The sequence below is a fragment of the Halichoerus grypus genome, chromosome 13 (assembly GCF_964656455.1).
Source record: "Halichoerus grypus chromosome 13, mHalGry1.hap1.1, whole genome shotgun sequence".
NCBI lineage: Eukaryota > Metazoa > Chordata > Mammalia > Carnivora > Phocidae > Halichoerus > Halichoerus grypus.
In genome coordinates, this window is record NC_135724.1 from 71,227,109 (window position 1) to 71,252,449 (window position 25,341).

General features: G+C 41.8%; 1 protein-coding gene across 2 annotated transcripts in view; it reads right to left on the minus strand.

Moving 5' to 3' along the window:
• SLC5A1 (solute carrier family 5 member 1) overlaps positions 1-25,341 on the minus strand; it is a 76,144-nt gene that overhangs the window by 13,369 nt on the left and 37,434 nt on the right. Inside the window, exons 8-14 of one of the 2 annotated variants that reach the window (XM_036074626.2) lie at positions 24,933-25,153; positions 24,551-24,686; positions 22,446-22,553; positions 17,010-17,160; positions 14,467-14,635; positions 10,342-10,557; positions 7,208-7,313 (exon numbers count right to left, since the gene is read on the minus strand). In XM_036074626.2, coding sequence (XP_035930519.2) covers positions 7,208-7,313; positions 10,342-10,557; positions 14,467-14,635; positions 17,010-17,160; positions 22,446-22,553; positions 24,551-24,686; positions 24,933-25,153 — 1,107 coding nt within the window. The remainder of the gene's footprint in view (positions 1-7,207; positions 7,314-10,341; positions 10,558-14,466; positions 14,636-17,009; positions 17,161-22,445; positions 22,554-24,550; positions 24,687-24,932; positions 25,154-25,341) is intronic. The other variant, XM_078060729.1, reaches the window with a different exon arrangement.

Here is a 25,341-nt window from a genome sequence, read left to right on the forward strand (position 1 = left end):
GTCCCCCTCTCTCCGCATCCTCGCCAACATCTGTCATTTCCTGACTTGTTAATTTTAGCCATTCTGACTAGTATGAGGTGGTATCTCATTGAGGTTTTGATTTGGAATTCCCTGGGCCGAGTGATGTTGAGCACTTTTTCATGTGTCTGTTGGCCATTTGGACGTCTTCTTTGGAAAAATGTCTGTTCATGTCTTCTGCCCATTTCTTGATTGGATTCTTTGTTCTTTGGGTGTTGAGTTTGATAAGTTCTTTATAGATTTTGGATACTAGCCCTTTATCTGATATGTCATTTGCAAATATCTTCTCCCATGCTGTCAGTTGTCTTTCGGTTTTATTGACTGTTTCCTTTGCTGTGCAAAAGCTTTTAATATTGATAAGGTCCCAATAGATCATTTTTGCCCTTGCTGCCCTTGTCCTTGGCGATGTGTCTAGGAAGAAGTTGCTGTGGCTGAGGTCGAAGAGGTTGCTGCCTGTGTTCTCAAGGATTTTGATGGATTTCTGTCTCACATTTAGGTCTTTCATCCATTTGGAGTCTATTTTTGTGTGTGGTGTAAGGAAATCGTCCAGTTTCATTCTTCTGCATGTAGCTGTCCAATTTTCCCAACACCATTTGTTGAAGAGACTGTCTTTTTTCCATTGGACATTCTTTCCTGCTTTGTCAAAGATTAGTTGACCATAGAGTTGAGGGTCCATTTCTGGGCTCTCTATTCTGTTCCATTGATCTATGTGTCTGTTTTTTGTGCCAGTATCATACTGTTTTGATGATTACAGCTTTGTAATAGAGCTTGAAGTCCGGAATTGTGATGCCTCCAGCTTTGCTTTTCTTTTTCAATATTCCTCTGGCTATTTGGGGTCTTTTCTGGTTCCATACCAATTTTAGGATTATTTGTTCCATTTCTTTGAAAAAAGTGGATGGTATTTTGATAGGGGTGGCATTAAATGTGTAGATTGCTCTAGGTAGCATTGACATCTTCACAATATTTGTTCTTCCAATCCATGAGCATGGAATGTTTTTCCATTTCTTTGTGTCTTCCTCAATTTCTTTCATGAGTATTCTATAGTTTTCTGAGAACAGATTCTTTGCCTCTTTGGTTAGATTTATTCCTGGGTATCTTATGGTTTTGGGTGCAATTGTAAATGAGATCAACTCCTTAATTTCTTTCTTCTGTCTTGTTGGTGTATAGAAATGCCACTGATTTCTGTGCATTGATTTTATATCCTCCCACTTTACTGAACTCCTGTATGAGTTCTAGCAGTTTTGGGGTGGAGTCTTTTGGGTTTCCCACATAAAGTATCATATCATCTGCAAAGAGTGAGAATTTGACTTCTTCTTTGCCGATTCGGATGCCTTTTATTTCTTTTTTTGTCTGATTGCTGTGGCTAGGACTTCTAATACTATGTTGAATAGCAGTGGTGATAGTGGACATCCCTGCCGTGTTCCTGACCTTAGGGGAAAAGCTCTGTTTTTCCCCATTGGGAATGATATTCGCTGTGGGTTTTTCATAGATGGTTTTTATGATATTGAGGTATGTACCCTCTATCCCTACACTCTGAAGAGTTTTAATCAAGAAAGGATGCTGTACTTTGTCAAATGCTTTTTCTGCATCTATTGAGAGGATCATATGGTTCTCGTTCTTTCTTTTATTAATGTATTGTATCACATTGATTGATTTGCAGATGTTGAACAAAACTTACAGCCCAGGAATAAATCCCACTTGGTTGTAGTGAATAATCCTTTTAATATACTGTTGGATCCTACAGGCTAGTGTTTTGGTGAGAATATTTGCATCCATGTTCATCAAGGATATTTGTCTGTAACTCTCCTTTTGGTTGGGGTCTTGTCTGGTTTTGGGATCAAGGTAATGCTGGCCTCATAAAATGAGTTTGGAAGTTTTCCTTCCATTTCTATTTTTTGGAACAATTTCAGAAGAATAGGTATTAATTCTTCTTTAAATGTTTGGTAGAATTCCCCTGGGAAGCCATCTGGCCGTGGGCTCTTGTTTGTTGGGAGATTTTTGAGTATTGCTTCAATTTCCTTAGTGGTTATGGGTCTGTTCAGGTTTTCTATTTCTTCCTGGTTCAGTTTTGATAGTTTATACATCTCTAGGAATGCATCCATTTCTTCCATATTGTCTAATTTGCTGGCATATAGTTGCTCATAATATGTTCTTATAATTGTTTGTATTTCTTTGGTGTTGGTCGTGATCTCTCCTCTTTCATTCATGATTTTATTTATTTGGGTCATTTATCTTCTTTTTGATAAATCTGGCCAGGGGTTTATCAATCTTATTAATTCTTTCAAAGAACCAGCTCCTAGTTTCATTGATCTGTTCTACTGTTCTTTTGGTTTCTATTTCATGGATTTCTGCTCTGATCTTTATTATTTCTCTTCTCCTGCTGGGTTTAGGCTTTATTTGCTGTTCTTTCTCCAGCTCCTTTAGGTGTAGGGTTAGGTTGTGTATTTGAGACCTTTCTTGTTTCTTGAGAAAGGCTTGTATTGCTATATACTTTCCTCTTAGGACTGCCTTTGCTGCATCCCAAAGATTTTGAACAGTTGTGTTTTCATTTTCATCTGTTTCCATGATTTGTTTTAATTCTTCTTTAATTTCCTGGTTGACCCATTCATTCTTTAGGAGGATGCTCTTTAGCCTCCATGTATTTGAGTTCTTTCCGACTTTCCTCTTGTGATTGAGTTCTAGTTTCAAAGCACTGTGGTCTGAAAATATGCAGGGAATGATCCCAGTCTTTTGGTACCAGTTAAGACCTGATTTGTGACCTAGGATGTGATCTATTCTGGAGAATGTTCCATGGGCACTAGAGAAGAATGTGTCTTCTGTTGCTTTGGGATGGAATGTTCTGAATAGATTTATAAAGTCCATTTGGTCCAGTGTGTCATTTAAAGCCTTTATTTCCTTGATCTTTTGCTTAGATGATCTGTCCATTTCTGTGAGGGGGTTGTTAAAGTCCCCTACTATTATTGTATTGTCGTTGATGTGTTTCTTTGCTTTTGTTATTAATTGGCTTATATAATTGGCTGCTCCCATGTTAGGGGCATAGATATTTACAATTGTTAGATCTTCTTGTTGGATAGACCCTTTAAGTAGGAAATAGTGTCCTTCCTCATCTCTTATTATAGTCTTTGGTTTAAAATCTAATTTGTCTGATATAAGGATTGCCACCCCAGCTTTCTTTTGATGTCCATTAGAATGGTAAATGGTTTTCTAGCCCCTCACTTTCAATCTGGAGGTGTCTTTGGGTCTAAACTGAGTCTCTTGCAGGCAGCATATTGGGTTTTGTTTTTTTATCCAATCTGATACCCTGTGTCTTTTGATTGGAGCATTTAGCTCATTTACATTCAGGGTATGGAAACTTTGGTGTTTGCAAATTCTTTTAGTTTTTGTTTGTCCTGGAAGCTTTTTATCTCTCCTTCTATTTTCAATGACAGCCTAGCTGGATATAGTATTCTTGGCTGCATATTTTTCTCATTTAGTGCTCTGAATATATCATGCCAGTTCTTTCTGGCCTGCCAGGTCTCTGTGGATAGGTCTGCCAACCTAATGTTTCTACCGTTGTAGATTACAGACCTCTTGTCCCGAGCTGCTTTCAGGATTTTCTCTTTGTCTCTGAGCCTTGTAAGTTTTACTATTAGATGTTGGGGTGTTGACCTATTTTTATTGATTTTGGGGGAGGTTCTCTGTGTCTCCTGGACTTTGATGTGTTTCCTTCCCCAAATTAGGGAAGTTCTCTGCTATAATTTGCTTCAATATACCTTCTGCCCCTCTCTCTCTTTCTTCTTCTGGGCTCCCAATTATTCTAATATTGTTTCATCTTATGGTATCACTTATCTCTCGAATTCTGCCCTCATGATCCAGTAGTTGTTTATCTCTCTTTTTCTCAGCTTCTTTATTCTCCATCATTTGGTCTTCCATATCACTGATTCTCTCTTCTGCCTCATTTTTCCTAGCAGTTAGAGCCTCCATTTTTTATTGCACCTCATTAATAGCCTTTTTTGATTTCGACTTGGTTAGATTTTAGTTCTTTTATTTCTCCAGGAAGGGATTTTCTAGTATCTTCCATGCTTTTTTCAAGCCCAGCTAGGATCTTTATAATAATCATTCTGAACTCTAGTTCCGACATCTTACTAATGTCCGTATTGATTAGGTCCCTAGCAGTCAGTACTGCCTCTTGTTCTTTTTTTTTTTTTTTTTTTTTTTGAGGTGAGTTTTTCTGTCTTGTCATTTTGTCCAGAGGAGAATAGATGAATACAAGAACAAAATGCTAAAAGGGTAACAACGACCCCAGAAAAATATACACTAAACAAATCAGAAGAGACCCAAAACTGGGGGGAAAAGAAATAGAAAGAAAAAAGAAGAAGAAGGAGAATATGATCAGGCTGGTGAATAGATCAGAGCTACACACTAGATTTGGGGTGTATTTTGGTCTGTTAGAAGAAACTGCTTCCCAAAATTTTAAAGAAAGAAAAACTTATAAATGTACAAAAATAAGGGTAAATACAATGAAGGGATTGAATATGACTATAAAGATGAAAATTATAAAAGATTTTATAAAATGAATTGATAAGATAAGAAGTTGGTTGAAAAAAGAAGAAAAATTTTTAAAAAGGGCGGGAGAGAATGTGATCAGGCAGGAGACTAGAACAAAGCCATACACTAGAGATTTAGGGTATATTTTGGTCTGTTACAAGAAACTGTATCCCAAAATTTTAAAGAGAGAAACTTTATATATATATATATATATAAGGTTAACTACAACGAAGGGATAGAATTTGACTCTAAAAATGAAAATTAAAAACGATTTTAAAAAAAGGAATTGATAAGATATTGGTTGGAAAAGGGAAAAAGAAAAATTAAAAAAAAACAGAAGAAGAAAAAATAAAGAAAATTTTAAAAATTAACTTTGAAAGACTAAAGAATCATGGGGGGAAAAGCCATGAATCCTATGTGCTGTATTCCCCTAGTGCTGGAGTTCTGCCATTCTCATTGATCGGTAAACTTGATCTTGGCTGGCTGTTCTTACTGATCTTCTGGGGAAAGGGCCTGTTGCAGTGATTCTCAAATGTCTTTGCCCAAGATGGAATTGCACCACCCTTGTCAGGGGCAAGGCTAGGTAATCTGCTCAGTTTGCTCTCGGTAGCTTTTGTTCCCCGCAAGCTTTCCATACAGCTTTGGAGGACAAGAGTGAAAATGGTGGCCTCCCAATCTCCGCCCCAGAGGAGCTGAGAATTCGGGGCCCCACTCCTCAGTGAACCCCCAGAGAAAAGCAGTCAATCACTCCTTTCTCCCTGGGCTCAGGAAGCACTCCATGCTTACCCAGCCTGTGACTGAGCATTTCTATCTATGGCACACAATCCTGTTCGGCCTCTCCAAACCCAGCAGATTCCTGGGGTGCAGTCCCGTGCCGCTCCTCCCCGGGGAAGGAAGGGGAGTCTCCCCAGATCTGCCACTTGTTGGGTCCCTGCTCGAAGAGTAGTGTCCCGACTGTGCCCCGGATCACGGTTTATGGCAACACTGAGCTGAAAGCCCACTCCTCAGCTCTGTCTATGCAGCCAGCTTCCCCGCTCTAATACCTGGGAGCTCTGCTGCACTCAGGCACCCCCGGTCTTTCTGTGACCCTGAGGGTCCTGAGACCACACTGTCCCATCGAGGGTTCCACCCCCCGCTTAGCCACTGGAGCGATGTCCCTCAGCGGAGCAGACTTCTAAAAGTTCCGATTTTGTGCTCCACTGCTCTATCACTTGCCAGTAGCTGGCTGATGGAGGCTCCCTCCCCCCACAGTCTATCTTCCCAAATATCGCCTTGGATTCATTTCTCTGCACATCCTACCTTCCAGAAAGTGGTCGCTTTTCTGTTCAGAGAGTTGCTACTATTCTTTTCTTCAATTTCCTGTTGAGTTTGTAGGTGTTCAGAATGGTTTGATACCTATCTAGCTGAACTCCTGGGACCAGATGAAATTTAGGTCTCCTACTCATCCACCATCTTGCTCTTCCTCCAGAAGTAATTAACTTCTGCTACCTGGCTCGCACCTGCACCTGCGGGACGGGCTGGGCAGGATGCTAGCACTCTTCTGGCCACACCTCCTCTACCTGCACTTGCTCGCTCACTTGCTTGCAAGCCCTCCTGAGGCTTGACATGCCCACCCTCACTGTCTTCTCACCCATCCCAAGCCTTATGACCAATGTGGAGACACTTTGGGAAGTGGGGGAAGCAGGCAGCATGTTCATGCCTCCCTGCTCCAAGGAAGCAGAAAAGGTCTTTTTCAATAACATGGTCAACTGCCTATGGTTCCAGGTTCCTTCTAGTACATGCAGAGTCACAGGTTTCAGAACTAAAAAGTCTTTAGAGACCAAGAGCAGATTGTATCAGAGCTGGGATAATAGGCCAAGCCTCTCCCTTCCTGGGCCTCAGTTTACATAACTGTAAAATAAGGCCTTAAGACCAAATGATCTCTAGGGCCCTTTCCAGAGCTAGGATTCTGTGATATTTCTGATGGCCATATTCAGAACTTATTCTGCTCTGTCTGTGCTTCCCTTCAGATGGAGTGATGAGACCTCTAGCCCAGCACAGATAAAGCACCTATGACCTTGTTCTCCCACATCTTGGCACACTACACATCTCCACAACCATCCTTCATGTGTGCACCAGTCCCATGTAAGGAGAAAAAGTTCCAACACAAAAGCTGAGGAAAGCTTTTCTCCATGATCAGGATAAGTCTGTGAACACTGACTAAGCATTATCTTACTGGACTTCAGAGAAATTTTATTTTCTATATCTTATGTGGACATAAGACCCCCAAGAGCTTCTCACCTATCTTCCTGATGTCACTAGACTGACAATAGCTTAGGATCCATCTACTTTCAGTTCAGGCTCTGACTCTTTCCTTCTCCCTGGTCATGCTCCAAATCAAGTCAGCGTGGCAAATACGCCACTGATACTTACTGAGCACTGTGAACTATGAGGTGTAAGGAGGCGGGGGTGATTCTGCACCTCTCTCTTCCCCTTGACCTGGCCTCAGAGTGAACTTCCCAAAACCCATTTATCCATCTCATCCCCCACCTCACTCATTATTCCCTTCTAAAGAGAGATCTGAGCTTTGATGTAAGCATTCTGTAAAGACTTCAGTAAGGTGGTCTTTCTGTTGGAGGAGTAAATTTTTAGGGCTTGGGATAGGCTCTGAATCACAAATCACCTATTTCAATGGTCTCCTCTGGGGTTTCTTGAATGTCCTCCTCTCCTGCATCCAAGTCAATACGCTCCTCTTTGCTGTTGCGCAGGCTCCAACACAGGCGGTAGAGCTGTGGAGAAAGCAAAACAGGTTGGCAGAAAGATCCAAATAGTGTCTCATGCCAAGAAGTTGAGAGAAAAAAAGAGATGTGCATCACTTCCTGAAAGGTGTCAGTGGATGGCTAGTTAATGCTCTAGAACACAGTTTGGCCAGTGTTTGCTGAATGAAACTCATTAAAAAATAAAAACAACAACAACAAAAAAAAGAGGTACTGTGGTCTCTCAGTACCAACAAAAACATAGATAACAGTTTCCAGCCACATTATCTCTAAATAAGTTGGGCACTTCAATGTAAATTATACACATGAATATACAAGCCCTTATTATAATATTCAAAGACTAAGAGACTGCCTTGAATAAAGAAATGTCTGTCTTGAATGAATGAACTCTTCTTATATATGATAACTAAATTGTTTCTTTCAGCACTATTGCTAAGAATGAAGACTAAATGCCTATTTGTTCAGACCAGCAGTATAAGAGCAGAGTTTTATACTATATGTTTGTCACATTATAAGAAGATAATCTGTAGAATCATGAGCCATATTAGAATAGAGTAGCACTGGAGACACAGTTTCTATGGACATGGAACCAGAAACTTGAAGAAGTCTGAAAGTCAATGAAATGTATTCATTCCAACTATGCCCTCTTTGGTGACTACCTTGCTTTCTCTACTTCAAGAGGAATCATTGAGCTAATGTGTTTGGGACTGCAACACTTGCAAATGCTGAGACATCGGGAAGCAGTTAATACAACACAAAAAACCTACTGACAGATTCAGCCAAAAAACATAATGGTGGTTCTTCTGCTATAAAAGCAGTCTTTGTTTGACATTAAGATTAGTCACAGCTTTACTACTGGGTATTTACCCCAAAGATACAAAAGTAGGGACCCGAAAGGCTACGTGCACCCCGATGTTTATAGCAGCAATGTCCACAATAGCCAAACTGTGGAAAGAGCCAAGATGTCCATCAACAGATGAATGGATAAAGAAGAAGTGGTATATATATACAATGGAATATTATGCAGCCATCAAAAGGAATAAGATCTTGCCATTTGCAACGACGTGGATGGAACTGGAGGGTATTATGCTGAGCGAAATAAGTCAAACAGAGAAAGACATGTATCATATGACCTCACTGATATGAGGAATTCTTAATCTCAGGAAACAAACTGAGGGTTGCTGGAGTGGGGGGTGGGGTGGGAGGGATGGGGTGACTGGGTGATGGACACTGGGGAGGGTATGTGTTCTGGTAAGCGCTGTGAACTGTGCAAGACTGTTGAATCTCAGATCTGTACCTCTGAAACAAATAATGCAATATATGTTAAGAAAGAAAAAAAGAAGAAGAAGAATGTAGCAGGAGGGGAAGAATGAAGGGGGGGAAATTGGAGGGGGAGAAGAACCATGAGAGACGATGGACTCTGAAAAACAAACTGAGGGTTCTAGAGGGGAGGGGGGTGGGAGGATGGGTTAGCCTGGTGATGGGTATTGAGGAGGGCACGTTCTGCATGGAGCACTGGGTGTTATGCACAAACAATGAATCATGGAACACTATATCTAAAACTAATGATGTAATGTATGGGGATTAACATAACAATAAAAAAATTAAAAAAAAAACAAAAAAAAAAAAAAAAAAAAATCAACAGTAAAAAAAAAAAAAAGATTAGTCACAGCTTTGAAAATTTGGCAATGAGGTTGAAGGTCTCTTAGGGCTTCCATAAGTCCCTGTATTTGTGTGTGCATGAGTAAAAAGTTAACAAAACCCTTTCTCAGACAAACTATGGAAAGAGCCCAGATGTCCATCAATAGATGAAAGGATAAAGAAGATGTGGTCCATATACACAATGGAATATTACTCAGTCATCAAAACAATTGAAATCTTAACCATTTGCAACAATGTGGATGGAACTAGAGGGTATTATGCTAAGTGAAATAAGTCAATCAGAGAAAGACAATTATCATATGATCTCACTGATATGTGGAATGTAAGAAACAAGGCAGAGGATCATAGGGGAAGAGAGGAAAAAATGAAACAAGATGAAACCAGAGAGGGAGACAACCCATAAGAGACTCTTAATCTTAGGAAACAAACAGGGTTGCTGGAGGTGAGGGGGTGGGGGGATGGGGTAATGGGGTAATGGACATTGGAGAGGTATGTGTTGTAATGAGCACTGGGTATTATAGAAGATTGATGAATCACAGACCTGTACCCCTGAAACAAATAATACATTATATGTTAATTAATTGAATTTAAAATTTTTTTAAAAGACTAAAAGAAAAACCCTTTCTGTTTTTCTATGGACAAATATGATCTTGGGTTAACTCTAGCTCTGTTCCTTGAAAACCTGAAAAAGGTAAAATACTAGCTGTGTGGATTACCAGATTACACTGCTTATGGTAAAAATGGCCTATAATTGGAAATCTTCATCTGCATTGGGAGGGCTGTGAATAAATCCTAAACCAAGGGTGACATCTAGAGTTAAAGAAGAGTACTTGCCATTTTTGGACTCTTGAATCAATTTGACTTTGATATTGTTTGAAATTTCTCGAATTATATGGGTAATTGTTTAGAGGGTTAATTGGGGAAAAAATTAAGGGTATATCATACTTCAAATTTCCCTGAGTGTGGTGATTTTTGTAACTAAGTATGTTCCTTGCTGGGACCCCTGGAAGTTATGCCATGGGACTACTAGAAGAAATCTAAGTTTCTATTTGAGACATGAGCATCTAAACCAGGCTAGCCCCTGTGCTCTCATTCCCTTGCACCTGTGCTGTCACCTGGGGAGCAGGATCCAGAGACTAGCCCCTGGATTGAAATGTGAACTACTGTGAGGACTCCAGCTGAGGACACACACTTGATACCACCTTGCTGGCACACCGTGTTTTCTGGCTTGTGTCGTTCTATGTAAAACCAATGGCAAGCATGGACTGTTTTAGTCATGTGAGTGTGAGTTGTCTAATGGAGCAAAGGGCAACAAGATGGGTGTTGCAGCATGAGCATGAAACAAGGGCAGGACACATTCCCCAAAATGGATACTCACATGCACATCTGGAATTGGCTTGGTGAAGAGAGAGACAACCACGATGACGATGACAGAAATGACAAAGAGGATGATGGCAAAGTACAGGTAGTGCACACCACAGATAATTGTGGGACAGTTGCTGGGCTGCATGCAGCTCCCAGTTCCATAGGCAAATTCAGTCACCATACGGGACACCCCGATCAGAAATCCTAGGATCAGTCCCCAAAAGGCTCCCTGTGAAAGAAAACCCTGGGCTAATTAATACCAAACACACAAAACAGCTGGGCATTCCTGGGGGCAAAGGAATAAAAAGAGACAAATGATAGCTTCAGGCCTTCTGAAGCCAGAACGCTGGCGTTCAGAATATGGCTAAGAACGTGATGTCAGGCCCAAGCCTTCAGAGGGTGTGTTTATCGTGTTTCAGTGACATGATTTTACCTGGGTCATAAAACAAGATTCATAATATAATGGGGTAACAGTGTCTAACACCTGGTGTCAAGTATCAACCCAAAGTCTTAATCCCAAAAATTAATTTTTAATTTTAAAAATAATTTTAATCTCCTCCCTGTAGCTACTATCACCATCATCAGCCTCCAGATTTAGGCATATTCAGAGGTAATGTAATTACTTGTGAAGTAATTTGTTTTCCTTGAAGACACTGAAAAACAAATTGGGTCTTTTGGGGATGGAAGAGAAAGGAATGTTTCCATCAAAATATAAATACTACTTTCTTCTTTAGCCCCTTTTATAGATCTAAAGTCACTGTTTTTAATTTGAGAACATAAAATTATACTATGTGTCTTTACATTAAGTTTTGGGTTTGCATATTAGAAATATGGAAAGCCTTTGGGGCGCCTGGGTGGCTCAGTCGTTAAGCGTCTGCCTTTGGCTCAGGTCATGATCCCAGGATCCTGGGATCGAGTCCCACATCGGGCTCCCTGCTCGGCGGGAAGCCTGCTTCTCCCTCCCCCACTCCCCCTGCTTGTGTTCCCTCTCTCGCTGTGTCTCTCTCCGTCAAATAAATAAATAAAATCTTTAAAAATTAAAAAAAATTAAAAAAAATTAAAAAAAGAAATATGGAAAGCCTTTAAGAGACTAAAAATACCGGGGTACAATTTTTCAGGGTTTTTTAACCCTTCCCTCCCTCCCTTCCTTCCTTCCTTCCTTCCTTCCTCCCTCCCTTCCTTCCCCTCCTTCCTTACTTCCTTCTTGCTTCCTTTTTGGTCAGTCCTCACCTAGAGAACCAGGTCTGAATCTAGAGGCCACATTTTAAAAGGACCAGTGAAAAAGTACAGTGAGCTCATAGAAAGGTGAAAAAAAGAGCTTTCCTGTCAAATGTTGATTGTTGAACTTTCCTAGCCATGGGTACCCCTGCACTTTATATCCCAGGTATGCTCCATTATCATGTCATGTGTATTTATGTCCTAGGTCTTTGTACAGGTCACTCTGTCTGAGAGAGCACAAGCTCTTCCCTTCCTGGTAACCTTTTTCTAGCTTAAATGTCCCTTCTCATCCTCCCAAGACAGAATTGAGTGGGCGCATCCTCCTCACTGTGACTGCACTGTAGACACACCTCCATGCCGGTACCAATCCCACTGCTATGAATCACGCACTCACTTCTCTGTCTCCCCATCTGAACTGGGAATTTGTCCAGAGAAGAAACCAGGATTTATTCCCTTTGTGTTGCCAGTCCCTAGCCCTATGTCTGGCATCTGGACTTATCTGCTAGATAGATAGAAGGTGATAGATGATAGATTAGATAGATAGATAGATGATAGAGAAAAAGATGTTCCTCATTCATTCCCCATACACTTATTCATTCAAAAAATTATTTTTTTTACTTTAGTTTGTAGGAATAATATTGATAAAATCTGCTATAAAACTTTCCTTCTCTTTTGGTGTTTTGTGGGTTTTTTCTTTTTTTTTTTTTCTTTTTCTTTTTTTAAATTTAAATTCAATTAGCGGGATGCCTGGGTGGCCGTCAGCTAAGCATCTGCCTTTGGCTCAGGTCATGATTCAGGGGTTCTGGGATTAAGTCCCACATCAGGCTCCTTGCTCAGCAGGGAGCCTGCTTCTCCCTCTGCCTGCTCTGCCTGCCACTCTGCCTACTTGTGCTCTCTCTCTCTGATAAATAAATAAATAAAACCAATAAATAAATAAATAAATAAATAAATTCAATTAATCAACACATAGCCCTTCTCTTTTGGCAATTAGCCTCCTCTTCTTGTTCCTTTAATCTTATTCTCAAGAGGCTCTTGAAAAATCTGGGAAATTTTGACATTTTCCTCAAGCCTTGAGTCACTCCTCATCAAACACAATCCCTGGCCAGTCCTGAGAATCACTCTGCAGTCTCTACGTGCTACTCTCCAGAGACTCTAGCAAGGGCTTCTCACCCTCAGCACTGTGACATTTGGGCTGGATAATTCTTTTGGGGATGGGTTTGTGGGGAGCTATCTTGTGCACTGAAGAATGTTTAGCCCCTGGCCTCCGCCCACTAGATCCTAGTAGCATTTTCTGAATCAAAGCAGTCAAAAATGTTGCCAGACATTGCCGAAAGTCTCTTGGGGGAAGGGCAAAATCACTCCCAATTGAGAACCACTACACTCTATCCCAATTCTTAGCCTTATTTTTTGAATGCCACAGTCCTTTGTTGAATCTGCTTTTAAAGATTTTTTTTTTTTAATTTATTTATTTGACAGAGAGAGAGACAGCGAGAGAGGGGACACAAGCAGGGGGAGTGGGAGAGGGAGAAACAGGCTTCCCGCTGAGCAGGGAGCCCGATGCGGGACTTGATCCCAGGACCCCAAGATCATGCCCTGAGCCAAAGGCAGATGCTTAACAACTGAGCCACCCAGGCACCCCGAACTGAATCTGTTTTTAGTCCACAGCAATACCCAGCTGGGCTTCTAGCCACACTTTACTAACTTTTATTTTAGAAATATCTCAGCTTCTGCTAATCTCTATTGAAATATATCCTAAGAGTGTGCCCATTTCTCTAACCTGTCATGATCACTTGCAGGTTTAATTCTGATCTCTCAAGGGGATTTATCTGTGCATGCAGTTTTGTGTTACCAGCAAATCTGGACTATGTTCCTAATAGCAAATGTTGAATGAAGAGAAGCACATGTAACTTTGCACTTCAAAGCTGGGTCACTCCAGTGAGGTATTTCCCAAGCATATTTTTGTTTTTGTCCTACTGCGAGAAAGGGGTTATCTCTAGCCAAAGATATGTCATCATTTACACTGCTTCAGACAATAAGCTACATAGTCAGCACCCCCACTCCACCCCAGCCTTCCCTGGGTGTGCAGATGGCTTGATACGGAGCCAGGTGAGCAACACCCCAGTCAGAAGGCATATCCAAAGGCATCCTTTTCACGGTGGCTCAAAACCTGTAACAGCACCCCAATGAAAACCCAAACTCTTTAGCATGGTTTTCAAAGGAGCCGTTCCTAATTTAACTTTAACCTGCCTTTCTAGCGTATCTTCCATTATCCATACACACAAACTCCCTCTTGAGCCAGGTGAGATGCCTTACAAGCCCCTCACCCTTACCCTTATCCTTGCACTTCTGCCTCCAAGTTCTGGTGCTGTTCTCTCTGCTTTGAATACCCTCTCTTCCCTCTCAGTTTCAGCCTGTGCTGATATAGCCTTTCCGTGAATCCCTTCTCATGTTCTGTGCCACTCAATTAGGATCTACTTTATGTTGTTTTGCATATAAACTGCTTGAGCCCTAGGACTTCATCCTTCACTGGGTCTTGAGAAGTGCTGGCCAGGAAGCCAAGCTCACTGCAGAACCACTAGAGGGAGCCTGTGCTAGGACTTCCTCAGGAGCTGCTCGCCCAGGGGTTACAATCTTCCTGGCTAGTGCCATGTTATCAGGTCAAAATCACCCAGATTGGATGGAAAATGTACATCATTAGTTGGGAATGAGTTTGGAACCTGTAGTAAAGAGGAGAGGGGGATCCAAAAGAACGTGAACCCAGGAGAGTCTCTGAAGGCTTTCCCATACAAATCTTCAGTGGTACATCTATTCCCGCTTGAGATCTCTGGGAAACAGAATCCCTCCCATGAGGACTATGCAGCTCCAGGTGGGAATTTCTGTGTCAGAGTGGCTTTTCAGGACATGCATAAACGATACCTACCGGCTCAGTGGCTCTCTTCCAGAAAATAGCAAGCAGGAAGACAGCTGCAATGGGTGGTCCCAAGTAACTGGTAATGGACTGGATGTAATCGAAGAGCTGCCCACTTTGTGCTGACTGCACAATGGGCACCCAGGCAATGCTGACGCCTATCAGCACCAGGATGAACAACCTGAAATCAAAGGCCCCCAGTACAGTGTCAATAAATGGCTCTATATGAATAAATATATATTACTATGTATCAGATGTGTTTGTGTGTGTGTATATATATATAACTAGCAAATACATATGCACATAAATGTATATATTTATATGTGTGTGCATAATTTCATTTGTTATATATTATAGATACGTGTCGTATGTGTGTGTAATATGACCACAACAAGGAAAAATAATTAGCAAATTCATTCTTGAGGGTTTTTTTTCCTCTGTATTCTGCCTCTTTGAGAAAGTCATCTGTGCCCGTGAATAAGTGAAATGCACTTAACTAACCTAAACCAGTCACTGCCATAGAGAATCACACTTTGACAAGTAGCAGAGTGTAGGAACAAAGGTATGGATTTGGGAGCCAAGCAGTCCTGGATTCAAATCTTTCTTTTCTCTATGTGACATAGGACACCTTGCTTAACCTCTCTGAGTCTCAATTTCTCCATATGCAAATTGGGAATAATATGACTGACCTTGCAATTTTGGAATAAGGATCAGCTATAGCAAAACACCTAGCAAACAGTAGGTACTCAATAAATAGTAAAGGCCATAATTTTTATTTTCTCCTCCTCCTCCTCCTTCTCCTCCTCTTCACTTCATAAAGTGAAAACCACAGCCAAAAAGAGTTTATAAAGGAACAGTCTAGATAGAAAGGGACACTACCAAGTATGTCCAGCTCTCCTCTTGAATTTCACTTCAAGTTTTGAAGAGATTGGAGGGTTCCCTTACAAGCTCCTCTTACTTGTGCTCTTGATTTAATTAGAAAGAAGGCTATGATTCCCTTACCTCACTTACATGAATTTAAGGCAAAAGAGTCTTAAACTAACCTTTGCAAAGCAGTGTTTTCACTCATATATTTCTCTCTCTGGAATGCCCTTCCCACTGCCCCCCATTTACCCAAATCCTACCCACCATTTTGGCCTCAGCTCAGGCCTCCCTCTTCCAGGAGCTTCCCCAACTACTGCATGCCATGTTCGCCTCTCCCTTCTTTGACTCCTTGATTGCTCTTACAGTCCCCATAGCAAAGTTTGGGATTGTCTCCTGTAAGCTCATCTAGGGCAGGGATAAGCTTCAGGGCAGCAGTCATGGGATGCAAAAAAGTGTGAGCCCCAACAACCTCAGAGCCAAGGGGGCCAGCCCTGAGCAAAGCAACAAAATGGTTCTCTTTTCATGTTGCATCTCAAGCCTTATAGATAACAGGGGGCTGGGAAACAGTAAAGTCCTTTCTAAGGAAAAGAAACAGTCAGGGTGATGGTGTTGCTTTCTGTGAAGCAAAGTAGTAGACTCGGGCCTGGTCAGATCTCCCCTGGGTGCCAGGTGGCTCATCACCTGACAATGGCCTGTCCTTTTCCCTTTCCTTCCTTTGCCCTAATCTTATTGATGAGACCTATGAGGTGGCAGTCCATACCCCTCCTGCACTCACTGTGAAATTTCTCTTGACTGACATCACAGGGACTTGATCCCCCTGCTCTGAGGAAGTTGACCTGCCATAGCCCCACAAAGAGACATAGTAGAGCTTTAGTTAGTCCTCTATCCAAAGCATCTGTTCTATGGATAGTCAAGATTATGAGCACCTCTGACCCATGTATCAACCCTTCCGGCTTTCAGTATCCTGTTGTGTCCATTATCCCATTTGGCAATAACAAATGTATGTATAGCATGGTGTTTTAGACTTTACAGAGCATGTTCCCAAGCACAGTATCACTTGACCCTCACAATGGTCATGCAAAATGTTGTAGCAAGTGGTCAAGGCATCAGAGGCATCTGGGCCCTGAAGATGGCCCATGTGAAGAGCTACAGTGTCAAGGGCTGAGGAGGGCCACGTGGGGCAGTATAAAGGGCCTTGGACAAGGACTCACTTGGCCTGAGTTCCAGTCCTGGCTCTGCCACTGTCCAGACTACCTGGATTTAGGCAAGACGAGTCTCCTTTTGGGTGCCTGGGTGGCTCAGCCGGTTAAACATCTGCCTTCAGCTCAGGTCATGATCCCAGAGTCCTGGATTGAGCCCCGCATTGGGCTCCCTGCTTCGTGAGGAGCCTGCTTCTCCCTCTGCCTCCCTCTCTCTCTCTCATGAATAAATAAAGAAAATCTTAAAAAAAAAAAGACAAGCCTCCTTTTGCTTGTTGATAAACTGGGGGTTAGATTAGATGATTTCTGATGTCATGTCTTACTCCAGACAGGCATTGTTTGATGATCTTCAATTTAAAGTTAAATGCCACTGAAGTGCAAATATAACTAGCCACAGAGGTTACTCCCATTCTAACCAGGCATCTACCAGTCTTCTCTACCTTGAGGGTTAGCACATAGCATGCTAAGGTGGCAAGGAGAAGCTGCACTTACCTTCCTGTAATCATGAGCTCTTTCTCAGATGCTCCCTTCCGGAACTTGGTATAGATGTCCATGGTGAAGAGGGTGCTGGCGCTATTGAAAATGGAGGTTAAGGAGCTCATGAGAGAGGCCAACATGACTGACAGCATCAGGCCTCGCAGCCCTGAAAGAGAAGGAGATTCTGAGTGGCACACACAGCAACTCAGCTCTTTTGTACTTAGGAATTGTGAGAACTCAAGCTTTGTTTGCCTTCTGAAACCATGCCATGTTCTCCAACTTGTCTCTCCAGAAAGACTAGATATTATATTGTAAGCCCAAAGCAGTCAACAAAGAGATAAGGACAAAATATATATGAGGTAAATACTTTGCAATTGAATGATGATGATGATGATGATGACGGTGGTGATGGTGGTTAATGGTGATGGTGGTGATGATGTGTGTGTGAGTCCATCTAAAAGGAGTTTTATAAGGTCTTTTACTTAAAAATTCATGGTATAGCAGAAAGATTGAAACTAGGATTCAAAAGATGAGGTTCTCAAGAAAGTAAAAAGTCCATAGAATTGAAGGAAATACTTGCAATTCATATATCTAATAAGGGTCTAGTATGCAGAATATATAAAGAACATGTATAACTGAAAAATAAAAAAGACAAATAATCCAATTAAAATGGGTAAAGAACTTGAATAGAAACTTCTCCAAAGAAGATAAACAAGTAGCTAATAATCACATGAAAAGATACTCAACATCAGGGAAATTCAAACCAAAACTGCAATAAAATACTACTCTGTACCCACTAGGGTGGCTATAATAAAAAAGAAGGAAGGAAGGAAGAGAGAGAGAGAGAGAGAGAAGAAAGAAAGAAAGAAGAAAGAAAGAAAGAAAGAGAAAGAAAGAAAGAAAGAAAGAAAGAAAGAAAGAAAGAAAGAAAGAAAGAAAGAAAGAAAGAAAGAAAAAAGACGTAACAACAAGTGTAGGTGGAGATGTGGAGAAATAGAAACCCTCATACATTGTTGGCAGTAATGTAAAAGGGCACAATCACTGTGGCAAATGGTCTAGCGGTTTCTCAAGTTAAACATGCAATTACCATATGATTATTAATTTCACTCCTAGGTATCTGCTCAAAAGAAATAGAAACATGTGTCCACATAAAAACTGGAACATGAGGGGCACCTGGGTGGCTCAGTCGGTTGAGCACCTGACTCTTGATTTCAGCTCAGGTGATGATCTCAGGGTCATGAGATTGAGTCCCAAATTGGGCTCCATGCTCAGTGGCAAGTCTGCTTAGGATTTTCTCTCTCCTTCTTCCTCTGCCCCTCCCCCACTCTCTCTCCCTCTAAAATAATCTTTAAAAAAAACCTCGAACATGAGTGTTCATAGTAGTATTATTTATAATAGCTGAAATAACACATGTCTATCAACTGATAAATGAATAAACAAAGTGTGATATACCCATGCAATGGAATATCATTTATCAGTAAAAAAGAATGAAGTACTAATGCATGCTACAATGTGGATAAACCTTGAAAACATTCTGCTAAGTGAAAGAAGCCAGACACAAAGTACAACTATTGTATAATCCCATTTATGTTAAATGCTCAGAGCAAACAAATCCATAGAGACAGGGAATAGATCAATGGTTGCCTAGGGCTAAGGGGGTTGGGGTAAAATATGGGATGATTGTTAATGGGTACAGGATTTCTTTTGGAGATGATAAAAGTTTTCTAAAACTATGGTGATGGTTGCACACCTCTGAATATACTAACAAACCATTGAATTGTATGCCTTAAGTGATAAATCATATGTATGTGAATTATAGCTCAATAAAGTTGTCACTGAAAAACAAAAGACAAGGTTATATTTCCAAACTCCGACCCTAAGCAAGTTATGCTAACCTCTAGGCCTCATCTCTTGGTGTGTTGAATGGGGATAATACTACACCTGCCCAAATCAGAATAAGGGATTGTCCTTTTAAAATTTCTCCCAATCAGGGCGCCTGGGTGGCTCAGATGGTTAAGCGTCTGCCTTTGGCTCAGGTCATGATCCCAGGGTCCTGGGATCAAGCCCCACATTGGGCTCCCTGCTTGGCAGGGAGCCTGCTTGTCCCTCTCTTTCTACTGCTCCCCCGGCTTGTGCTCTCTCACTCTCTCTGTCAAATAAATAAATAAAATCTAAATAAATAAATAAAATTTCTCCCAGTCATGGCCAGCATGGTTGGCTATAATCTCTATCACTACTTCCATACCAAGGACAGCATAAAGTTGTCCCTGCTAGGCTGGAAGGCCAGGTCATGCTGAGGGCCCACCATGGAGAGTACAGTCTTAGAAGTAAAAGTAACCTTAGTCGTCACCTAGGCTTACCATCCATTGGTAGAATCCCTTCTTCTGCCCAAATTCTCCAGCAACAGGAAATCCACAACTGCACAGGGAGTCTGCTCCCTCTTGGACAATCCTAACCAGGCTGATATCTGCCTCTTTATAGCCTCAGACACAGTCCTCAAGCTACCCAACAGAAGAGGTCTCACTGTTCACCCACTTTACCATTTTTCATATATTCAAAGATAATTCATGTCCTCTTGAACTCTCTCTTCTCTACACTAAAGATCCCTCAGTTTCTTACAATATTCTTTATAATTGGGCTTGGGGGGCCCAAATATACAGAACTTGACATATTACCTCTATTAAACTTGAGCTTATTAGATTTGAGTCAACATTCCTGCCTGTTGAAATCTTTTTGGTACATGATTCTATCATTCCTCTAGGTTTTGTATCTGCAAATAATTTTATAGTTTTGTTTTCATCTACAGCCTTGCAAGAAGGAAAATAAAGGCTGCCAGCTTCAATTATTTTGTCATTTGTTGGGAGGTTTCTTTTTAAGATTTTATTTATTTATTAGAGAGACAGAGCAGAAGCAGTGGGAGTGGCAGGCAGGGGGAGAGAGAAGCAGGCCCCCTGCTGAGAAGGGAGCCCCATGCAGGGCTTGATCCCAGCACCCTGGGATCATGACCTGAGCCAAAGGCAGACGCTTAACTGACTGAGCCACCCAGGTGCCCTGTTGGGAGTTTTTTAATGGTTCCTCCTGAGCTTGTACCACATAAGCCACAGGAGTTACAAAGATCCTCTAGTCCAATTCCCTCACTTTTCAGTTGACAAAACAAAGGTCCACTTCAAAGAGTTAGTAGGTAGGGCTTCGAGCCCTAGTTCTGCCATTTGTTCAGGGTTACTTTAGTTAATTGTAAAGCTGGGATAAAGCTCTCCCCTCTGTACTACACTCTTATCAAACTCTCTTATTCACTCAATGAATATTTGTTGAACGTAATTTTACGGTGGCTCTGGCAAGAAATAGTGGTATATCAGTGTAGGGTGATAGAGGTAAAAATAGAAAGAGATAGATGAATATAAGAGATATTTAGGAGGCAAAATGGACAGAATTTAGTGACAGATTGGTGGGGCAACATTTACCGACCAAGTGGAAGAGGCTGAATCTTCAAATGAGACAAAAAGGAGCAGCCTAAAGGATGGAGATAGAACAGACAAATAGGAGAGTATAGTATAATGGAATCCAAGAGAAGAGATAACGGAAGAAAGATGAGTGATCAATAATGCTGAATGCTACTGAGGGGTCAAGTAAGATAAGGAATGGAAAATATCTATTTAATCTAGCACAGGGAGTCACTGGAAAATTCAGTGTTTATAGAAGCCAGATTCTAGCTGAAGATGAGGGAATGGTAATGGTACATGTAAACACAGCATTTTGTTGTCTTGCATGTCGTGCATTTTCCTGTCATGTACAGTTCACTCTAGCACAGTGTTCAGAACTACAGTCTCACCCACAATCTGCCCTTCTAAAGAAACAACGTAAACAGGGGCACCTGGATGGTTCTGGGTGGAGCATGCGACTCTTGATCTCGGGGTTGTGAGTTCAAGCCCCACATTGGGTATAGAGATTACTTTAAAAAAAATTTTTTTAGGGGAACCTGGGTGGCTCATTCAGTTGATTTCTTAGTTCTGTCTCAGGTCATGATCTCAGGGTCCTGGGATCGAGCCCCGAGTCAGGCTCCACTCTCAGCAGGGAGTCTGCTTCAAGATTCTCTCCCTCTCCCTATGCCCCTCCCCCCACTCACTCATGCTCGCTCTCTCTCTCTCTCTCTAAAATAAATATGTAGGGACTCCTGGGTGGCTCAGTCAGTTAAGCGTCTGCCTTCAGCTCAGGTCATGATCCCAGGGTCCTGGGATTGAGTCCCACTTCAGGGGTCCTTGTTCAGCAGGGAGCCTGCTTCTCCCTCTGCCTGCCATTCCCCCTGCTTGTGCGCTCTCTCTCTCTCTCTGACAAATAAATAAAATCTTTTTTAAAATAAATAAATAAAAATAAAATAAGTAAATCATTACAAAAATGTTTTAAATCTTAAAAAAAGAGAAAGAGAAATAACATAAACACCCCCACATAGTTCAGTGTAATCCAAACCAGAACTCTAAAAGAACCAGCCATGTGACTCTTCTAATTGCAGCCTTAATTAATAAGCAGCCCAGTTCAGTGGCATAGTTAACAATTACCCCCATTTTTATAGAATTTGAATGCAAATGGTTTGCCCAAGGTCACACATCCAGTTTGTGGTTTAAAAAAAAAAAATTCAATTCCAGCCTTGAGCACAGTTAAGCAAGCTAGACACTGAGTTGCTGTGTGGTCTTGGAAAAAAATCATTTTCCTTCTGTACGTCTCAGTTTCCCTAACTATAAAATGAAGAGGTTTGACTAGATAGTCTCTAGGTTTCCTCTCAGTAATAAAATTTTATAAGTTTATTATAAATTTTCCTGATCAATACCTTTGAATTTTTAGTCTCCTGAGACCCCCTAACCTAATGAGGTTTGCATCCCTTGATCCAGAATTAGATTTTTCTTCGACATGAAACATGAACAGTAGCCCTACAGGTCCAACCCAAAACTAACTATTCTGGACGCCAAGTACTCAATCACCTAGGATAACACATTCTCTGTAGTGAGAAGCCCCCTTGTGGCCCATCCATCTACTGCCTCAAACTTCCTCATTCAATAGCTAAAACTGTTCTGCCCTTCCTCCTTGGAATATCAATTCATTCTCAAGAAAAAACTCCACTTAGTTCAAGCTTTCATGTTAATGTCTGTTGGAGAGTCCAAATGATCCTCTAGATGAGCATGGAAAAGTTGTGTTTTTCACTAGCACATTTTCAGATCACCTCTTTTCCACACCTGACTGATGAACACATGCTAGGTCTCATAGAGCTCAACCAAGTCATATGTCTCCTCTCCACTGAAGGAAGACATGTTCAAAAACTGAGGACACCCAGAGGGAAGCCTTCCCTACTGGGCCCCCAGGCTCGGAAATGGCTTTTCCCCAGAAGGCCACAGAAATCTACATAAAGTGGAAGCCAAATCAGCCTCCAAAAAAAGACTTTGCCAGCAAGATGACTCTCACCATTGGGCATGAGCTCCACCACCAAGGTCGGGTAAGCGATGTTGGTACAGCCAACCTCACTACCACAATATTTCTTACATTCCGAGGGGACGGTGCAGGCAATTTTTTCTGAGGAAAGATGAAGAGCCATGTCAGCAAGCAGACATCGGGGAAATATTTCCAAGATTCACTTTCCTTTTTTTATTTATTTAAATTCAATTAGCCAACATATATCATTAGTTTTTGATGTAGCGTTCAATGATTCATTAATTGTGTGTAACACCCAGTGTTCATCAGATCACGTGCCCTCCCCAATGACCATTACCCAGACCCCATCCCCCCACCCCCTCCCTTCCACAACCCTCAGTTTGTTTCCCGGAGTCTGGAGTCTCTCGTGGTTTGTCTCCCTCTCTGATTTCTTCGCATTCAGGTGTTCCTCCCTTCCCCTATGGTCCTCTGCCCTATTCCCAAATTCCACATATGAGTGAAACCATATGATAATTGTATTTTTCTGATTAACTAATTTCAATTGCACCAAAAACTATAAGATACCTAGGAATAAACCTAACCAAAGAGGTAAAGGATCTGTACTCTAGAAACTATAGAACCTTATGAAAGAAATTGCGGAAGACACAGTGAGATGGAAAAACATTCCATGCTCCTGGATTAGAAGAATAAACATTGTTAAAATGTCTATGTTGCCCAGAGCAATCTACACATTCAACGCATTCCCTATCCAAATACCGTTGACATTTTTCACAGAGCTGAAACAAACAATCCAAAAATTTGTATGGAACAAGATTCACTTTCTTAAAATAAGGCTTCAAACAGGACATCCCTGCCCAAGGCCCTGAATTGGTTCCACAGAGAGTGCAGCTCCAAGCTGAGCCCTTCCATGCCATGCCCCTGCCCTGCTGGTATGACCATCTCCAAGATCTGACTGGGGAGAAAAGGGTTCTTAGGCAGAGGAGTGGGGGAAGCAAAGCAATGCTCAGGGTGGGAAGAGAAGGGGCACAGTCTTTAGACTTTAGCTAGGCCTCCCTACAGCTTAGCACTGACTACTGTCTTGTTTCTCCTGAAGATCATAGTGACTTGTGGCTCCTAATTTTGAGGTTTATTTGAAGCAGCCTTTTTGCAAGTAGGATTGAACACCCAGATGACTGAGGGAACTCCCCAGTGGGAGGGCTATTGGGTAGTACTTCCAAAATGTGAAAAATCTGGTATAGAGAAAGACAAGAAGTAGCCTGGGAGGGGAAGGGGAAATGATCTAGAGACTTGGAGAAAATTCCAGTAACTTCTTTAGAATTAAATCAACAAACATTTATTAGGTACCTACTACAGATATATCATTTAGTGCTGCTCCCTAGAGCGCTGATTCATTATAGCACTATCTCAAATACTTTTATGTGTGTTATACCCATTACAATATAAATTATTCAGTTAGGAATATTTTTCTCATGACAGGTGAGCCAGTATAGGAGTGTAAAAGACCTAATAGGAATGCTATTAATAGCCAATGGCAGCAAGTGCTCCCAGACTGTCTTGTCTTCATTTTAGGAGCTCACCAAAGTTTCACTCCCTGGTGCTCTCTTTTTTGCCATTATTTCATATTCCAGGAAACAGTTTTGACCTATGATGGCTGACCGAAAAAAATGCAATGCTGGAGAAGCCACAAAAGGGTCAAAAAGACTTTATTACCCTAGATAGCAAAGTACAAGGCTCAGGGCTCTTCAAAGAAATGGCCCAAGAAACAGGGCTCTGAGCATCAAGCAATTAGAGACTGGCCAGGGTCCTTTGACATTAAAGACATTTTACACACTGAGGAAGGAAGACTGAGCAAAAAGCTAGCAAATATTAGCTGGAAGAAGCTACAGCTGGAAGTGAATCATGACTTCAGAGAATTTGCAAAAGGGGAGAAAGTAATTGTCATTGTAAGGAACCAGGGAAGACAACCCCACAGGTTCTGTGAACTCAAGTTGTTTGCTATGTAAAGGGGGAACAATAACGCTTGGTAACTGTGGCAAGAAAAAAAGAAGAGGAAGAGCAGGGAGCTATAGGGCTTTAGAAGTGACACAGAGCCAGAAAAGTGGGAGAGAGTGGCTGCTGAGTCCAGCAAAAGGGATCACCTGTGTACAGGATGCGGCTGATCATTCCTGGCATCACCATGAGGAACATGGGCAGCAGCTTCATGTACCCACACAGGATACAGCCGGCCTTCACATGAGACATGTTTTTGGCTGAGAGGCAGCGTTGCACAATGACCTGCCAGGGAAAGCCAGTAAGAGAGGGGTGCAGGCCAAAGACTTCTCAATGCCCTCTGGCTACCCTCAGCTCCCCTCCCACATGTTCTTGGTTCTTGGCCTGCCACCCCCTTGTCACTAAGGCTCAGTGAGCCCAGACCATATGAGCCTAGCCCTACCATACCTAACACCACAAGCCATAGACAGACGGGGTCCCTGTAGAGACATGGGGAATACCCCATCCACGCCACACATCAAGCATGGGTACCTGATCTGTGCACCAGTACCACAGGGCAAGGATGGACAACCCAAAGATGATCCCAGGCCATGGCAGGTCTCCTTTGAGGGGATCTCGGAAGATGTGAAAAGAGTCAGCTCTTGGTGTATAGCATTCTTTGTGGATGGTGATGTTTCCATCAGTAATCACAGTTGGAATGGCGTTCATGTACTTTCTCATCAAGGAGTCATACCCTCCCACTTCACGGAAAGCTGGAAAACATCAGCAACAAACATCCTAAAACTCTCAACTCTTCATTCGGGTTTCTTCCTGTAGATGCCTGAGAAACCACCCTCACTGTGTGGTCTTGGGAAAGTCACTTTCCTATTCTGGGCCTCAGCTCTCTCATCCATAGAATGGGATTATTAACCCTGCCTAGCCTCCTGGGGGTGGGAGGGCT